This window comes from Corvus brachyrhynchos, unplaced genomic scaffold (genome assembly GCF_000691975.1).
Source record: "Corvus brachyrhynchos isolate BGI_N302 unplaced genomic scaffold, ASM69197v1 scaffold363, whole genome shotgun sequence".
Classification (NCBI taxonomy): domain Eukaryota; kingdom Metazoa; phylum Chordata; class Aves; order Passeriformes; family Corvidae; genus Corvus; species Corvus brachyrhynchos.
In genome coordinates, this window is record NW_008237404.1 from 2459680 (window position 1) to 2479340 (window position 19661).

The 19661-nt window shown below is 42.5% G+C and overlaps 1 protein-coding gene across 2 annotated transcripts in view; it reads left to right on the top strand.

Moving 5' to 3' along the window:
- The window catches only part of ARHGAP20 (Rho GTPase activating protein 20), a 57527-nt gene extending 38270 nt beyond the window's left edge, over positions 1-19257 (top strand). For both annotated transcript variants that reach the window (XM_008631001.2, XM_017730821.1), the window contains 9 exons: positions 255-332; positions 4125-4191; positions 6126-6308; positions 10507-10685; positions 13646-13807; positions 14824-14933; positions 15836-16025; positions 16474-16585; positions 18147-19257. In XM_008631001.2, coding sequence (XP_008629223.2) covers positions 255-332; positions 4125-4191; positions 6126-6308; positions 10507-10685; positions 13646-13807; positions 14824-14933; positions 15836-16025; positions 16474-16585; positions 18147-19234 — 2169 coding nt within the window. In that variant the 3' untranslated portion in view covers positions 19235-19257. The remainder of the gene's footprint in view (positions 1-254; positions 333-4124; positions 4192-6125; positions 6309-10506; positions 10686-13645; positions 13808-14823; positions 14934-15835; positions 16026-16473; positions 16586-18146) is intronic.
- The last annotated feature ends 404 nt before the right edge of the window (positions 19258-19661 follow it).

The following is a 19661-nucleotide window of genomic DNA, read 5'->3' on the forward strand; positions in this document are numbered from 1 at the left end:
CACTCTTTCTTTTGATTGAGCTGTTGGGGAAGCAGAAGCAAATACAGAAAGTGTGTGACAAAGCAGAGGAATCAAACCAAATCAGACAGCTGGACTTTCATCTATGTAATATAATTTATTTATCAAGTAAAATTTTAACAAGATATTCTCACTTTTTCTAACAATGAATTATGCAGAGCTACTGCACTTCAGATACTCTTTGCAAATCCAGACTTTTAATGCCACTTTCCCCTTCTCCTTTTTTCTGTTCACAGTCAAAAACCCTAAATGTAACCAATGTTGATACAGCAAATGATGTAATTCTGATGGCCCTGCAGCAGCTGGGAATTAATGTAAGTCTTTGCACCAGTTTTAATGAGTCTTTTTTTGTACTTTTAACAATCAGATCTTCCCTTGCACTTTTTCCAAGTCTTAGGATATGAACATTAATTAAATCCTTTAACACAGCAGTTCAGAGTTGTTGAAATGCAGCAGAAGTGCCTTGTTAACGTATAGACCTCTGGAGATTATCAAGTGCCTTAAAAGTTTTGAGTAAGCCTCTCATGCCTGTAAGGGATCAGTCATGTTTCAAGTTGCTTTTAAATATCTTTTGCTGATGCCTAAAAGGAGATATCTTGACACAAGAAGTGAGAGTTTGATAGAACTCCTTCTGAATGCTTCAGTGTGAACAAGGAGCCTACTGGTCTGCCTGTTAGTTGGTTTCAAAATGTGCAAACATGCATGATCAGCTGTGTCCCCAGATTGCACTGCTCTCAAGTGTCCCAGTCAGGTACTCTAAATACCCATGGACCTTTGGAGTTACATGAGATGCAAATGTAACTAAGTGATTGCGTGGGTTCTGAATGCACCCAATTTAAACAGTGTCCTGAAACTGTTTTGGAAAAAGGTTTTTACAGAACTTACGATAATGCAGGGTAGTGTACCAGATAGATGCAGTGATCCCTACTAGATCAAGTACTGCCTCAGCTGGCTTCCTTTGCTCTAAACCAGGTAGTGCCTCAGGTGTAGTAGAGAATCAGTGCCAGGGACAAGAATTCTGGCTCTCTCACTGTGTTTCACAACGTGGCTCCAACCAACACTGATGATCATATAGAAGCTCCTGGATGACAGCTTATTAACTGGTCTATCAGCCTGCTGTTTGGGTAACAGGTTTCTTTGAAATGTTTTGATGCATGTATTGATCTCATTGTATGGAATCTGACAAGTCTTTCCTTACCACAGCCCTGAGTGTGAACAGTCAAATATGATGAGCAAAATGCCACTGTTAGGCTTCCCTTGGGCTTCTGGAGACTCGCAGCAAAAGTTGGAGTAACTTCAGAATTTGCCTTCCCCAGCATCCATTATCGCTATTTCATACAGGCTTTTAGTGCAGGGGTCTATTCTGCTAGCTTGGCATTTTCCAGGCACAGCAATTTATGTCTACCCATCTTATTATGGCTCAGACATCCCATTTACACCAGGGCTGGGGCTCTGGCTCAGAATCCAGTAGTCCATTTAATTAAGGAATCCCTGGAGTTGGTAGAGGGATTGCAAGGTGAAAAGGATAAAAGGTGAGTTAAAATTAGGATTTTAATTGCAGATTGTCTCCCCTGGTCTGGATCAAAAATCAGGAGACTGAATGCTATTACAACTGCAAGTCTTTATTGTGATGTGCTTCATTTTTACCCACTTGATGGGTGTCATTTGCACTTCCTCACTTTGTGTACAGAAAAAACCAGGAAACTGGTAGTGTTTGAAGAGAATACTTTGTTTGAGATTAGCAGGAGGAGGAGCTGGTTGGGTTTCAGCATTGTGTTCTTTTGTATGTATCACAATCAACCTTTTCCTCCTCTTTACACTTTTATTTCAAGTGGAAAAAGAATGAAAGCCATCTGAAAAATGTAAAATCTTGCCTGCAGAATTATTTGCCCAAGTAATAAACATTTTTTCACTGCTTCTTTATAGCAGGAAGCCTTTTTTTCATTAGAGGCATATCATAACATTAGCAATAAAATCAAACAAACTGAATAAATTAAGCTGTAGCCAGCATATCAATCAAACACCCAACCCCCAGTAGGATTGTTCTGACTGTAAGGAAGCTCTGCCTTATGTGCTCTATCAAGTTTTTTTATTTCTGTCCACAGAGAACCACTTGAAAGGAGCTCCATGACTTTTCAATGGCAATTATAAAAACTACATTTCACATATTGTGTGATTAATGGGGCTGTTACTTTGGCTGAGTTCACTCTGGTTTAATACATCAGGGTTTTTTCCTCTGTGGTTTCTCTGGTAAAATGACAGCTAGCTCGTGCAAAATGGCATTGATCATCTGTTCCAAATTATCAAGTGGGGCAGAAGGAAGGGCCTTGGGTTTCCCAGCTTTGTAAATACACTTGCTGACTTTTCTGGGACAGTCACATTTATCCTGACAAATGGCCTCATAAAGCCATAAAGGACAGCATTTGCAGTCGGAGATGAACAGTCTGCCTCCTGGAACCACGCTTACTGGCTCTTCCCTTCCCCTGCTTCCCCTTCACAGCAATGAACCTTTTCATATATGTATGTGAAAGGAAAAGCAAATACCCTTTCTTGTGCTCTTCAGCTGTATTTATTTGCTCCTGGCTGCTTGCCCTGAGGCATCAGAGATGTCTCTAAAGCCTATTTATTTTCCTTCTGCCCCCTGCTAGCTGACTTAACAGCAGTGCTAATATGGGCCAGAAAGCTCTGTCAGTAAGAGAGCAAACTGCAAAGGCTTCATTGGGTGTATCAGCATTACATCAGGTGCCTGCAGCAAGTAGGAAGAGTCTCAAAAGCCTTAGGAACACTGGGTGAAGGTCCAGATAATGCAGGATAGTTGGCAAGTCTGTTTAAAAGGAGGTAGGATTTAACTTTAGATCTAATAAATGCTGTCATGAGGTATTGATCACTTTTTGTAGCCAGAAAACTTCTAGACTTTAATTATCCTAATTTAGTAATGTCACTGAAAAGGGACTTAAGGTAAAACAGATCACTTTTAATGCAGTGTATTTATCCACTTTCTATTTTCCTTTGTCCTGAGAGTGGTTTATATTAAATGTCATTCCTTTTATTTCTGTTGTCTCACCATCGTATCTGAAATAAGTACTACTCTCTGTCTTCAATTAAACTGCAACATTGTACATTTCTGCTAAAGGCAATATTTAGAATTTGTTTTAATTCAATTTGATTTAAATCAGAGGTTTTCACAGCTTTTTCCAAAAATTATCATATTCCCCAGTCTTTTGAAAATTGTCTCTTTTGATGTAAATTTATCCTCTCTGCTGTACATTTTAAAGAGGGCTCAGTAGTCTTAAAACACCATCCATCAGTCCCAAACCCTTCCACACGTAAGGACTGCACAAAAAGGCTGACAGCAGCCGTACAGCGAGATTTTGGGGCAGCACTGAATGCCAGGAACCTGGGGCTGCCTTCCGTGCCTTGGCATCATTAGGGTGGGCTCAGGTCTCAGGTGAAGGTGCTCCTGCCCTACACTCCAGTGTCAGTCACAGGATGCTGTTGGCTCACGAGCCTGAGCTCGTCCTGCTTACTGGAGATGTAAAAAAGCTGGGGAGAGGGTGGAGCAGAGTTCTCAGATGTGAGGCCTGGGGTGTCTGTGTGCCAGAGCACATCCCAGGGTTTGTGATTACCCTGGTACTCAGGAGGGAGCTGAAGGGTCACCTTAGCTCACACATCCTGCCCGCTGTCTGCCACAGGCTCTGCAGGAGGTTCTTCTCCTTGTGCTGCGTAGCTGCCCTCCCTCTGGGGATCAGACCTGCCTCTCCTCTGTGCTGGGTGTTGCTCAGTGCTGCCAGGGTGAGGTGGGCTCTGACATCCATCCCTCTGCTGCCAGGAGGCACTCCAGTCTGAGGGAGAGACTTGGGGAAAATCTCCCCCTTTTCCTTCAGAAATGATGGACTCCAGCACCTCTCGCTGCTCAGAACTGAACCCAGGTCACATAAACCACATTGCACATGACAGACACACTGCAGGAATTTTGCTGGTGGCAGACTTGGACACTGCAAAAGTAAAGGGGATTCCTTTGACCCTGCTGGCAAGGTGCAGATTATCCTTATATTGTGAGAAACCTTATGTGAACCTGTCCCTTATTCTTAATTTTGGTTTTAAAGGGCTCTGAAAAAGACTACAAGCTATGGGTGATTTCAGGAAGAGAACATGCTCCTTACCCTCTTATTGGTAAGTTGTTGACATTGTTTTGTTTTTCAGTATTCACTCAGTTACTACTGCTGTAGGAAGCGAGAAATAAAGAGAAGACTGAAATTCAGTTTCCTCTTTTGTTTTATTTTTCCTGTTTTTTCTCTTAGTTCCCTGTCACGCAAGTTTCCCTGTTTGGGGAGCCAGTGAAATGCTGATCCTTTGTTTTGAAAAGCAACTGTCTGCTTGTGTCACTAAGAGCTTGAAGAAGTTAATTTATTTCTGCCCCAATTTTGCTGCATGAGCCCCAGTCTTTCTACAGAGTTGTCCTCTCCAGTCACCTCCTCTTCTGGAGGTTGTCCAGCTTCACCACATGTCTTCCTACACCTCCATAGCATTGTTTACTGCCCTCCTCAGCAAAACTCAGCACAGTGTTGAGAAATGTTCTTTCCTTCCACAACTCGAATTAACTGATTCAAGAGGTCCTTCCCAATCCTGTATTTCTCATTCTGGCTGACAGCTCCCCTCTGATTAGGAGCAAATTAGTGCTTATTCACTTTCTAAAATGATTTTCAAAACATTTTAGGACCAGGAATCAACACAAATCTCAGAAGTGATTGGATGGAGTGATTTGATTTTGGCCCATGATTCACAAATCCCTTCCCATCAGTAAGAACATTTCCCTGTAGAAGCCCAGCATTACTTGTGCTATATGAGTTTGCAGATAATTAGAACAAGAAAACCTTGTGGATTTTCTGGTTTTTTCACCTGCAAATCTAATTCCAGTAAATCTTACCATTTCTTCTCAAAGCAGCCTTAGCTACAAATGCTTCACTGGAGTCAGACAACATTAATATTTATAAAATGTTTAACTTGTGCACCTTATAGAGAGTGCAAACTGTTTTGCCATTGAAACATACCAGACTTCAGGCTTCTGACCATTATTGTGTGTCTTCTTCAGATCAAATCACATCCATGCCTTTACACATAGAACCAGAGAATTCAGAAATGGGAAAGACCTTTCTAGTTGACTGACTCTCACTGCAAATTCAAGTTGCAATCCTTGGAAAAAAAGAATCTGACATGAAAGGGATGCTGTTCTTGATACTTATGCAAAGGTTTATTAGATAAAGCCAAGTTTTATCATAGGTGCACATCAGAAGCAGAGTTTGACTGTGCCATAGCCTCATACTATCTATAATCTCAAATAACATCTCTTCCACTCTCTAGTGTTCAAGTCTAACTGCAAGCTAGCTAAAACATCTTAGCATTGCATCCACATTTAATATATTTCATCCGCCAGGTCTTTAGACAAGTCTGAAAAGCATCTTTCCGGTGGCATTTCTGAAAGCTCCTCTAGAAATGAATTGCCTCAGTGTAGTCCCCAAAGATGCTGGTTAAAGCCAAGCACAGCTCATTTGCATCAGCCCTGTGATTAACGTTTCCTTCCTGTTTCAGCCTCAGACAGGAACCATAATTGTGTTGCATTTGACTGATTTGATAGCTGTTGCACTTAACATGCTAAGGGAGGGGAAGATCACTTCCACACTGGACTTTTTTGGTTTTGCATGCTCAGCAAAAATTTGACGTGACTGATCCCAAAATCTCATTTCTCTCCAGAATGATATGAGCAATCAGTACCTAAACTTTCAGTGCCACAATAAAAGCAGTAGAAAGAGTAAACACTGAATTCAGAAATAGTCACTTGTATTTTTTTCTGGCAGGCTTTTATGTGATACAGCTGTAATAGATCTGATTTTACTTTTACATCTGTTTAACTACACCAAACACAGTAACTCCCTATCTGCCAGAGTATGATTTATGCCCGTGCAAATATGGAGAAAAGCAACAATTCTTAGATTAGTGAGAAAGTGCTGCGGGCCAGCAAGCAAAATCTGCTTTTCCTCCAGGGCAGATGGAGTTTTGCAAGTCTCCAGTCAATCCAACAGAGATTATTATGATTTCTCTTTGAACAGGACATGAATATCCCTTTGGAATTAAAATGAGCCACATTCGTGACGCTATGCCCCACGGATCAAAGCACTGTGCCTGCCCCAGGCAGCTTCAGGGCCCTTTCTTGACGGAGCAGCTGCCCCAGGAGCTGCAGTGCCAGTTTGTGCTGAAGCCCAGCCAGGTGGCCGCGTGCCAGCAGCTGAACGGTACGTTGTCCTCTCACCCCAGCATCTCTCCCCACAGCCAGGCCACCTCCCTGGCTCTGCTGCAGAAGGCAAATGTGCCAGGCTGGGGGTGCAGTGGGAAGCACAGAGGAGCGTGCAGGTGTATCTTCCAGCTGCTCGGGGGAGTTTGCAGTGTAGCTCCCCCTGATTTGAGCGTGCTGTTGTATATGTGTCATCTTCGTAAGTTACATTTTGACAAGCTGCCTGTCAAGTGATTGTTCTAAAATCAGGAGAAAAGAAAGACAAAATCTCTCCCCTGCAATTTTTGTGCGTCTGTTAGCTGAGCTTCTCTCTGCAGCCCTTGCTGCGCTCTGTAACAAGGCAGGATGGTTTTATGGTTGAAGAGTCAAGGCTTGACTTGGGCACAGAATTCCCATGCAACATTTGGCAGCATCCTTTATCTCAGCAAGGTACTTGGAACTACACACCTGCCTCACTGGGACCCTCAAGTGGCAAAGTCTAGGCAGGTACTTGAGTACCTAGATGAGGTGAGCGGACAGAACTTTATTTCGGTACTCTTGAGTAAAATAAAGAAAGTAATATTTTCTTCTGGCTTTGGCCTTGATGCTGCAAAAATACGAGCACCTGCTCTCTGTTTTTCACTCTGTTGTCAATGACTGTGCTCTGCTCATGATAAAACAAATAAGGAGATTGTAACAGGATTGGGGCATTAGACTTAGGGCAAGGACACATCCCATGGTGTGTTTTTGTTGTTCTTAACATGCTAGCATACTCAGCTCAGTTAGGAACCCTGCCTTACTTCAACATTAATGACCATATCATAAAAAAAAAGCCATCCACACTGTTGTCTTGGGCACTCCCCAATACCTAAGATCTCCCACAGTATATGAATATGAATAGAATCCATTTGTAATGTTTTCAGAAATTAAGTACAGTGAAGCTACAGCAGGGTCCATTACAAATTATTCTGGAAATTGATTACATTTTATATAAATTAATTTCCTTTCCACATGCATTCATCCACCCCCTTCCCAGTGATTTGTATCATATATTACTTCATGGCATATTTTAAGAATGAGGCAATCTAGCAAAGGGGTGTAATTAGGTTTACAGGCCTCGCTTTGGCAGCTGATGTTGACTGGCAAAAGAAAATAGAAATGCAAATCAGGCCTGTAGAGTTCTAATGCAGATGTGTTATCACCAGTGCTGTGCAAGCTGCAGGAATGGAGGGAGCCTGGCTTGGGGCAGCAGAAGCCTGGGGCAGCCTGCAGGTCATGCACAGGGACTCCACTAAATGGGAGAAAGGCTTATAGTCCACCTTTCCTTCTTTGATCAGACAAAACCTGTTAAAGTGATGTGTAGGTGTGACTGCTTGCAAAGGAGGCTATCTCACATGCAGCACTGTTAGTTGCATTTTTTGTAACTCTTTTGGGTTTGGAAAATGGCAAAAATTACCTGCATGCAAGCCAAGGCTGTGATCTGGCTTTGGGCTCATCTTCAGGTCAGTAAGCCAAAATCTGTGTTGCTGTTGTTGGGTACTCACTGGGCACACTACCACATACAGGGTGAATTTACAGAGAGCAGTATCTGTAACCCCATACTTCACTGCCACATGCTGTGCTGTCCTCCCTCCCATCACTTCCCTGCATCAGGGATCCCTCTGTGCTGGACATGCTGTCCCTTCTGGAGGCAGCAAGGAGCAGCTGCCCAGCTCTACCAGGGTGCACCACAGTTAGACAGCAGTGTAGGTGTTGACAGGCAGGCAGGACTGACAGCTGGCCCTCATGTCAAGTAAGTAGCTGTGTGGACACCAAATGTGGTGGTGTAATTGCATCAACTGTCCTGGCAGGATGGTTAAAAAAAGTACAGGAGAATTTTCTTTGTGGAAGAAGTGAAGTGTTTCTGTTGCCTCTGCTGTAGCCTTTCCGCATGTAACAGGAATGGCCACTTACCAGTTAAACATAGCCATTAAATAATGCTCACGAGCACATTCTTAAATAGGGCTGAAGATTTATTTAGAAGTTTCTGATTAGTTTTAAGGAGAGGAAATGCCATTTCCATGGCTAGGACACTAACTATGAATAGACTTTCACTTCATGTAAAATATGAGCAGAAGAGGTGGCTGCTGTGAGCTCTGACCAAAATTTTCCAGCAAACTGGTATTACTTTTTTTCTGATTGTGGCTTAGGGTAATCTACCAGAGCAAGGCCATGAGGTTTTTCTATGGAAGTACTTCTGCAGAGCAATAATTTGCATCTGTCTTGGCTGAGAGGAGCCTGGGCTTCTCCTAGTGTTACAACTTTGCACAGGTTCAAGGAAAGAAAGTGTACATCCACCCCTTCTCATCTCCTCTTCAGCTTAAGACTTCTCAACCCCCTTAAAAAGGGGGTATGAAAAGGATGAGTTTTCCTGTTTTTCAGTGAATGTTAGTTTTTAAGTGGCAGGGCATTTTGTTGCCCTCCATCAGCTGTTGGTTTCTGCCCTGGTCTGCTGAAGAACACTGGCTAAGATTTCCTTCCTGTCCCAGGAGAGAGCTGCAGTTAGTTACAATGACCCTTTGCTCTCATTCTCAGTTTGAGACATGGCTGTTAAGAGGGGAACAATCAGTAAGAGACTAAGAGGAGTTCCTAATTTTAAGACCTTTTTTTTCATTCACTTCTGCTATTCCTTGTTCTCCAAAATAGCATCCTGATTTTTGCTTCCACTGAGATCTACAGGGTTTACAGAAAAAACCACCAGTATGTACTTGCCATTGTGTCACTAGAACACTGGCAAACCTTAGTTTGTGAAGTAGACCTTATTCTGGTGCTTATATCCAGCTCATCTAAAGGAAAAAAAAGTCATTTTGAAAGTTACAGGACAGTTCTGTTCTCCCAAAACATGATGTGTCAGGTAAAGCCTTAGACACACAGTAAAGCCAGACTTACATTTCTTGAACTTTTGGACTGCTTAAAATGTATATCCTCATTATTTTTTATGAAAATAATTTTTCTTCAGGCTTTCACATTCATATGTTCACATTTTGAGTTAAACTGTTAACTTTTCATCCTGTAAGCATCTAATGAAAAGACTTCCACCCATTCCCAAAGGGAGCATGATCTGGAACGGAATGATGTATAATGAAAATCACTCTTTGAGCTAAAACCCCAATTCTAATAAAGTATAGGAAAGAATAAAGTATTGGAGAGAAAAATCTGGTATTGTACCACAGTCCTTAATTCTGCAAGCCTTGCTTCTGGCCTCCACAACACTAGAAAGTAAAATGTTTGGAAGAACCAGCTAATTAAAATGTGTATGGGATAGGCAAGCAACTAAATCAGTGCTGATTGGCTTTGAAAACACCTTGAAAAGAAAAAATATCTCAGAATAAGTTTTTCCCCATTAGCACTTCTGTCATAAACAGTCCACACTCCTTTTCCCCTTAGCAGTAGCCCATGCTGTTAAGACCTCACACTGGCCGATGTTGAGAAAAGTCATATAAAAAAACCCCTTTTAATGTACCAATACCGGTATTTCCTTCTCTATACACTGCAAACAGGAGCTTCAGTTAGTATAGCTCCATCGATATCTCATGAAATATGTTAAAATGGAGACAAACTGAGCCCATCAGTGTGCTGGCAGCATGCTGAAATGCCATCTGGAAGGCACTGATTAAAGGGCAGGCACCGTCCCTGGGCCATGGTCAGCAAATGCTTGGTGTGAGGACACTGATGCTACTCTTGCACTGTGGAGAAGAGGGCAAGGGCAGTGGCTTTTCCTGGTCAGAAAATGCCATTAGTTGATTTTCTGGTGTCAACTGTGGGGAGAGTCTCCCACATTTCCAGGAGAACTAGGAAGCCTCTGGACAGCATGCCAAGGTGAGGGCAATGGTTTTGCACCTGTGGGTGGAAAATGAGTTATTTAGCAGAGTCCAGCCCTGTGTGAAGTCAGCAGGCTGAGGTTTGCTATCCTGCACTTGGTGGTGAGTGCTGACACTGCTCCCCCAGTGCAGTGCAGAGCAGATCCTGGTGATCCTCTTCAGGGCATGAGTAAGGCAACACATTCTACACACACACACACACAGAGGTATGTGCATGGTGGATTAGGCTTAGCTGGATGCAAGGAGTTGGTTGAGTTCATGACAGTTTTTCCTTTGAAACCATAGCAACCACCAAAACCCAAATACTGGAACTAGAATTGAAATGCATTTCTCGTAATGAACACCTTTCTCTTTTCCCAGACTTAAGCCAAAAGTCATTTAAAAGGAAAAGATCTATCATAAATTGGGCTTTTTGGCGTGGCCCAGGCACTCACTTGGACAATGCACCCCTCTCCTCAACATCTGCTGCTCCTGGGAAGCTCTTTGGCCTCTTACTAACAACCATCTGTGAGGATGACAACCTGCCCAAACCCCTCTTGGTGAGTCCCAGGCTCAGGGTTGGGTCTTACAGTGGTGGAATTTCTCTGTGTATTAAATGAAGATATGTTTGTAAATGGGGCATTGAAATTACCCAAGCAAAGAAACCAGAAAGGTTTCCAAAGGGAAACCTCGTTTGTGGTTCTCAGCAAGAACTTTGTTTTTTAACATATGCTGTGGTCAGGCCCAGTTAATAACAGCTTGAGAAATGTATGTGATCAGTCTGCTGCTCTGGGCTATTTCTTCTTTATAGCCCATGCTATAAGGCTGGTTTCCTAATCCTCACTTACACAGTGTAAATAAATGCCGCATTCACACACACTTTTTAAACCACTCCCAAGATCTCTGTAAAATCCCCACATCCATAAATGTCCCATCTACTGTCCCATATAGGCAGCCCACGCATGCATAAAAATTCCACCTGCCCTTAACTAGGCAATTTCAGAGCCTTTCTTGAAGTCATTCCAGGGCAGGCAAGCACTCTGAGTCCTCATTTTTGGTCTGACAGCACCACTGCAAAAAATAGATGGGAATGGGGAGGCTACAGTAGCATCTTTTCATCCTCTCTTGAGGGAGCTCTGGTGCTGTGGATGCTCTCAAAACCAGCCTAGGAACATGAAAAAGGTTGTCCTAGAGCCCATTCCTAGGTATAATTAAGGCATATATGTGGCATTTTTGGTCATTGGAGGGCTGCCCTGTTGTCAGTGCAGCAGATGAAATATTTACAGAGTGGGAATGAGCCCTGCAGGATCGGGCCCTTTGTCCTAACAGCCCAACTTCTGTCTGGAAGAAGTTGCCAGAACCCCACTGAAATCAGTGGGGTCACACCAGTTTATAGGAAGAGATGTTTTGTCTCCTAAGCCGGTGCTTGATATGCAGCTTTATCACTGTCTGAATAGTGAATCATACCAGGACTTTTCAGGTCTTTTAATAGTGTAAGGTTGTTATTTTCTTTTGAAGGAGCAGTGTGCATTTTCATCATTTAGGTTATTTAAATAAGCCCTCCAGAGATGGACTCTGTATGACTATGATCACCTGATCCCTCAGTCTCTCTGTTTAAGAGATGAGCCAATGCTGCATTTCAGAAATTTTTCCAAAACATAAATATTAGTAAATTTTTATCTGAAAAAATACCCGGAGTTACTCAGCATAGAATCACAGCTTGATAGAATTCATGCTTTGAATTTTAAACATTGTGTTTATGCTACAAAATATAACTTACTTCTGAATTCATGCAGCATCTCTGGAGAATAGAATACTGGGGGACTGAATGGGATTTACCTGCAAGAGAAAGAAAATATTGGGGATGAATGCTACAGGCCTGGCTGGCTAACTGCTTCAGAGCTTCCAGCTTGCTTTCACAGCTGAAGGGCTCTCTTTTGGCCAGTGCCACAGTGAATTGTCTTGCACCTTAATTTCATTCCTGTAATTTTGTCTGGGTTTGTTAGTTTAATAGGGGCTTCCCATTTTTACCTTGTGAATATTTTTGTTCAAAATATATTTTCAAAGCATTTGTGCTTTGTGCTAACATCCTGTGCTGTGGGACTCAGTGTGTTTTGATGGCTCTAAATTTCTGCAAAGAAAATGAAAATGCTGACATGAGTCCCGCTGCCATGAAGGTGCTCCTCCAAAGCATCCTCACTTACGTGAATTCTTGATCTTGAACTTCTGCAAGAGTGAGAAAGAAACATTAAAGAATAAAAGTAGAAGTAATAGCTTCCATTAGACTTACATGCACTGCTGTGTGGCAGGAAGACCTACCTTACAGCCCAGACTAGGAAAGTTCCCAAACTCCATTCCTTAGCCATTGCTGTTCACTAATTCAGTTTAATGATGATGGGCCAGTGTCCCAGGACCGCCCCCCAGTGTCTCTTTTCTTGCCATCATTTTTGATAACTTGGTCCTCAGGCCAGTGTGTGCGTACACATAATCTGCACGTGGTTCCCCTTTCGAAGAGATAAACATGACAAATTCTACATTGCTTGGAGTGGGCCTGCAAGAGGTGACCTGCTTGTCTGAGAGATGGCCCGCAGGAGACCGCAGAGAGCTAAGCATCTGGCAAATGTCATGAACATATTATCTCAGGAGAAGTTTCAGCATTTCCTTTTCTGCTTGTTTTCCTCTCTTATGTAACAGAAGAAATCAGTCCCTCCTGTTATTGTACAAGCTAGGAAGGAATCTGCCTCTTTTCCCTTTCCTATAATAAGCTGCCAACTTGTTTAATCCCGTGCAGTCTCATTTGCTTCAGGGGAGCCATAAGCTGAGCTTTATCCCCCTTGGAGTGACCTCGCATGCGGGAGCACCTTGCCCCAGAGTTGGTCCTGCCGACAGCCCTGAGCTGCTTGCAGAGTCTGATACCACTCACAAGCAGCAAACAGGGTGAAAACCCGACTCTGATCTGCTGTAGAAGTGCAGATAAATATGAACAAACAAAGCACTTTCTAGTTTAGATAAAAATCTCATTTTTTTCAGACATCAGCAATGGAACAGAAGTCTGTCTCTGGTTGGTGATAATATTGACCACAATGATGAACAGCAAGGGTCTCATAGCTTCCTGCAAAGTAGTGTCTGCAAAGTAGTGTCTGGCTGAGGGCACTGTCAGATGCAAAGCTTTGAATTAGATAGACCACTCTCCTTTTCCCACACCACAGTGTTTACACATTTAAATGACTTGGCTGAAACTTGCACAGGTCCTGGAAGGTCATGCAGAAAGTTAGTGCTTAGCAGTGGCAGCACAGTATTTCTGAGAGGATGTTTTCCAAAATGAGAGCCCCAGATCACAGCTTTGCTGTGCAGTTTGGCGTGATCTGGGGGGGGTGAGCCTTGACTTGTGTTTGATTTCTGGCATTTTTTAGGACTAAAGGTTTTCAGCTGTGGCAAAAATGGCAAAACTACATTTTAGTGGCACTGGACAATAAAATATATTTATGAGAAATCCTTTTTGCCTTTTAAATTTTTTTAGGACATGCTTTCCCTCCTTTACCAAGAGGGGCCTTCCACCAAGGGTATTTTCAGACGCTCTGGAAGTGCAAAAACCTTCAAAGAGCTAAAGGAGAAGCTTGATTCAGGTGCTGAAGTGGACCTGGCCTGTGAATCCATATTTGTGACAGCATCTTTGTTTAAGGTATGTGAAGAATGTTTCTGTCTCCCATTTTGGGTGAGAGCAGCACAGATCCTGTGCACAGCCAAGGAGGGCTTTTCTCCAGCAACGGGCCCAAAGAGGAATTGGTGGACCGAATTAACAAGAATGTGCTGGCACATTAACCTTGTGAGGATCTCCAAAGGAGGCTACCACTGAATTAGGATGAGGAAGAGGAGTAGCCAGCTTGTTTTGCTGACAGCTTTCCTGAGGTCTCTGCTACAGCCTGGTCCTGTTACTCTCTTTATCTCTGCATATGCAATACTAAAGGGCATGTTTGCAGACCTATCTCCTTACACATCAGTATTACCCTACGCTGCAGAGCCTAGTGAGTTTATAGTGTTGCCATCAATATTTGGATTATTTTTTTCATGCATTATCTTTTGTTACAGTCTTGCATGTCAAAACCAATGTTCCTTGTGCAAAAAAAGCATCATAGCTTCCCTCATCCTAGGTTTTTGGGAAGCTAGGATTTGGTCTTCTTCCTAAACTGCAACAGTTTCCCTGCCAATTGTGTTAGGAAAGAGGACTAGCAAGACTATCAGTGACTAGTTTAGGTACTCCGTTGATTAGAGGACGGAAGGAAGGGATGCCTTGGAGTGCTTATGGTCTGGAGGTATTTGAGCTTGTCAGCTAAGGAGAAGAAACAGGGACTACAGATGAAATTAAGCGGTAAGTAAAGACAAACGTTATGCAACTTCAAAATAACTGGTCTCACTGCAGATTTTTTAGTTCAGCAACATCAGATGAAGCATAGAAATACCTCTGTTTTGTCAAAAAAGGGTAGGGAAGGGCAGGAAAAGATTCACTTTAAGCATAATCTAAAGTGTCTCTATCTCAGATGATACTCTTCTGGTTTTGGTTGCTGTGTGTAATGATATGGTTGCCAGTGAGTGCTGTCCCATGGGCACATCCTCTTGTATCTGTGTATCTTATTCCTGCTCCCTCACATGCCCCAGAACAGCTGCTCATGTGTTTTGTTCTTCTTTTCTCTTGATAAGGATTTTCTTCGCAACATTCCAGGCAGTATTTTATCATCCCAGCTGTGTGATAAGTGGGTCTCTGTGCTGGATCAAGGAAATAATGAAGAGAAGATAAAGAGCATCCAAAGGTAGTTACTTATATTCTCTACATTCTTTTCCTATAAATGTATATCCCAGAATGCAGAATCATAAATATTCAACTTACAATTTTTTAAAATAGATGCTAAAAATATATTTGTATATGACAGAACATTGAAGCTTACATATGTACTTAAGTGATTGTCTGTATGAGACAATTTTCTGACTCTCTTTTGTCCTGCTTTTCTGCCTTTTGTGGACACCAGTAAATACATTAAATATCCTTTCATGAAAAGAACAAAAGCAACTTGTATTATTTGTAAATATGATGTCCAAAACCTGAATTTCTGTCTGATACAAAATCCAAAACTACCTGTGGGGAACTTTAGAGTCCTGGGTGAAAGGGAAGCTGAAATCAGTTCTTCACGTATTTTCCCTCATTCATCTCAAATTTTAGTGACCATTTTGAAGCCAAGATGGAATTGTGAATGAAATGCTGGAGCATAGTGACAAGGGAAGCCTCCAACCTTGCAGGTGATACCAAACAGAAAGTAGGCAAAGTCTGTGTCACAGGAAATGGAGCTTTGTGCAGTAGCTGACTCCAGGAGTATTTACACACATATTTAAGGCAACTAGATGGCATGGACAGACTACTGAAGTGTTTGGGGAAGTGAGTGGTGAATTATCAGGCAACTTAGATGAAGTACAGTTTCATGTCATACATTTTACTGGGCAGAGCATAATTTTGTGTTACAGTGTTTTCTGCTGTTCCAGAACACTGTTTAGAGACACAGTGAGGGAAACAGCTGAACAAGAACACCTCTTTTACATCCTCCCTGGTTTAATTAGTGGACAGTGTTACCCTGTTGCTGCATTTCCATTATCTTGACTTGTGTGACCACTATGGAAAGTGGTCACTAATGTGAAGAATTCTGGTTTTATATGTTTTCAGGTTAATAGAGCATCTCCCCAGAGCTAATGTTTTTCTCTTACGTTACATCTTTGGAGTACTGCATGGAATAGAAATGCGATCTGAAGAGAACCAGATGAATGCCTTTAATCTGGCTGTGTGCATTGCACCTAGTCTGCTCTGGCCTCCTGTATCCTCCACTCCTGATATAGAAAGTGAATTTATTAAAAAGGTAAGAAACACTTTGGTGTAGTAGAAAACCATACCAACTTTCATCCCACTCAGCCAGGCTGTTGGTTACAAACATGAGAACAGTCAGTACCTCTTCAGATCAGGACTTGTCCTCTTATCAGGGCTCCAGCAACATTCATCAATCCATTCTCATTATCTGTCTGGAAGAAGGGAAGAGAGGTCATAAAGCAATGCCCAGTGTATCAGCAAAATGCCTCTCTCATCAAGATCTCTGGTTGTGGTGACCTTGGAACACGACAGAGTAGAATGGAAAAGATGTACACAAGGATGTATACCAGGACAGTTTATCTGGGCCCAGGAGACTGAGAGAGAAGTTCCTGGCTGCCCTCATGGATGACACTGTGCTCCTGTTCCTCATCTGTCTGGTGAGCTTGCTCTGAGTTGAATAATAGAAGATCTGACATCTCTCTCCCATTGCTTGGTTGCAGATTTCTAGTCTGGTACAGTTCCTCATTGAGAATTGCTGCAGGATTTTTGGAGATGAAATTACCTCCCTCTTTGGAGAAATACTGATGACATGCAAGAGAGAGAACAGCTCAGGTAATACAGATTGATGTTTTGATCCCTTTAAGACAGCTAAACTCAGGCAGGCAAAAGATTGGTATATTCCATGAAAGCATGCTGTTCATTCTTCATGTGGTGTTCCCAGATACTGCTGTTCTCTTTCCTCTGCCCAAAGAATTGCTCATAATCACTGATTCAGCTTACCATAGACCTCGACCATATCACAAAATGCTTTCACAAGTCATCTGAACCACTATGGTTGAAAAAGGAGGGAGGGGAAACAAAGAAAATAAAAAAAGAAAAAATCTAGAGAAGGTTTCCTCTCAAAACTAGAATTTTTGCATTAGCCTGTGTTTTCCCAAAATATCAGGAAGTCGGTGATCAACAATGGTCATAATACAGCTGTCATTCCATTATATTTGGGTTGAAAGTGTCTATTCTTCACTACCAAAAGAGAGAGATCTCCAGAGTTTCAATGGGGCATCCAGATTTTGCTGCTAGCACAGAAAAATTGTGGAACTAGTAACTGAAAGTGTTTGGCAGACTAGTTTACAGAGCTTTCCAGATTATCATTAATGCTTTTTTTCTCTCCAACCCTCTGATTTTGACTTTGTAAGGAGTTTTGTGTCTCTCCTTAAAGTATTTCTAAAGCAGAATTTTTGTAAAATAAATTTTGTCACAGGTGGCCTGTACTGAAAGTGGTAATGGCACTTGTGTCGGCATGTCTGACTGACTCAGTGTGGCTGTTTCAAACTCCTCGTGCTCTGCCTCCAGTGAGATTGGGTGAAATCCAGTGAAATTTGGCCTGCCCCTCCTCAGGAGTGAAGCACATGGGATCTGTTGTGCTGGGATGTGCTGGCAGTGAGAGCTCAGACCCATGACAGGTTACAGCAGCTGAATGAGTTTTCAGGCAGGCACTGAGGCGTGGTGCCTGCCCATGCATGAACTGTGTCTGCTGCAAATGTGAGATAAGACAGCTTAGCCTAAGCCAGAGCAAAAGAGATTTAATGTAATTCCAATTAATGCAGATACAGGATAGGGCCCAGGTGTACACTGCTCAGTGCAAATGAGGTGTCTGTTTAAACTGAGACTAAAACTTCACAGTGTTGCTCTTAAAAATATTGTATTTTCTGCAAAAAGCAGAGGTAAGAAGTATGCCCTGTTTTCTTCATTTGTCTGAAAGAAGGAAAGAAAGGTTAAATGTTGCTTTCAATATCCAATAATGAAAAGAAAAATAAAATAAATTACCAACTCAGTATATGTATGTATGTAAATTATTGGTTACAGCTGGATTATCTACTATCCACTTAAAAAAACCAAAACAAACCAAAAACACAACAAAAACCCCCTAACCCTTATTTGTGCCATTATCCTGTATTTCTTGACTGAGCTATAGCTTAGTACTCACTTCAGCTTCTCCAGTTCAAAATTAAGACAGTAATTTTTTATGAAATTATTAGTATTTCTGCTTGAAGAATCTTTAAAGGGCAAATGCTCCTGAAAGTAAAGGATACTTGCCAGAAAAAAAGAAAAAAAAGCTGCTTTTCAAGAGTGTGGTTCAGTCACTGATGTGTTAACACTTGATTTGTCCTTGTAGATGTTGCTTCTCTCCATCAGAATGACTCTTCCTATGACAGCCTGGAAAATGAGGCGAATGATGAAGCTGACTCTTCCTCCAGTGACTGGATTAAAACCCGTGATCAGGATAACAGGAGCAGGGAGTCTGTCTTCACTCTGAGCGATGGCGATTCGGAGCAGACAGAGGTGGATGAAATCCAAAGCCGAACCAAACTGAAGCAGTTGGCAATTTCTGCTGACATGCATCTGAGGTTTTCCTCGCAAGAAAACTCCAACGAGTCTCACTACTCCAGTGGTTTCCCCTCAGCAGCTACCTCGGATGCTCCCAAGACTGTGAGGAGGCACCGGCGCTCCTCCGAGCCTGCAGTTGGCCTCCAGACCTGCAGTTCCGCGCGCACCGATGCCGGGCGTGAGAAGGCAGCGCGCAAAGCCAGCTGTGACTTTGTTCTTTCTCACGAAGACGAAGAGTGTCTCTGCCAACGCCGCTCATTGCAGGTGGAAAGGCAAAAGCTCAGCAATCAGAGCTTGGTTGTAGGGATTAATGTTGGTAAAAGTGACAACACAAACCAAAATGTTGAAAGGAAAGACCTGTCCCATTGTCTTCTGCCTCCAACGCCTGAAGGATTAAATCTTTGCTCAGGATTTAGCTCTTTTAGTCAGTCTTCTTCTGGGACATCTCCATCTGTGTCATCAATTTGCTCCCTGGACAGTGCTTTCTCCCAGTTTTCAGACCAGGCTCTGTTTACCCTAAGTGAAACCTCCTGCCCTTTTGATAGCACTTTTCAGTTGCTAAAGAAACACGAAGACGCTGCTGCTCCTGTGGCTGATGACTGTTTGCTTACAGCCACCAAGGTGCCACCATCTCCACAACCTACTGACACTGGGGCTGAGGGGGGCTTGGTGGGGGCTAGCACCAGGTCAGCACCCCTGAAACCTACTGATGGAGTTGATGGCAGTTTCATTAAGCCTGACCTTCAGCCATTGCCTCTGAAAGTCACTGGAAGAGACAGACTTCATGATCAAAGAGGAGGTCTAGAAAAGCATTACAGCAGTCCAAAGTTTGAAGAGACCGACCAAAGCTTTTTGCAGAGGAATCTTAATGCTTAAAATAAACACCATAAAGAAAATGCCTTTGGTGTTGATGTGTGTTCATTTTAAGTTTAACATCCAGGTTGTTCAAATTTAATTGAGCAGTCCCTGGACTCACAGGTTTTCTTTCTTTTAGGAAACCGTCTGAGTAATGTTCCAATATAAAGCTTTGCAAGAATATTGTAAGAATAATAAAAATTGCTGAAAAGCAAGCAAATAGAAATCTCCTGAAAATTTGGAAGGGACCAGGAGGTAGCTAAGGCCAGTGTCCTGTTCCCTGACCCTGCCAGGGCAGCGGGCTGCCTGCTGGGCCTCTCTCCTTGACCACTCAAGTGTTGAGCCTTGCAGATGTGAGTCCCAGTCCTTTGTGCTTTTGATGTAGCGTGCAAAGTCAGCATAGCTTCCATAACTGTGGTATTATACTACTGTTCTGAACTGATAAATA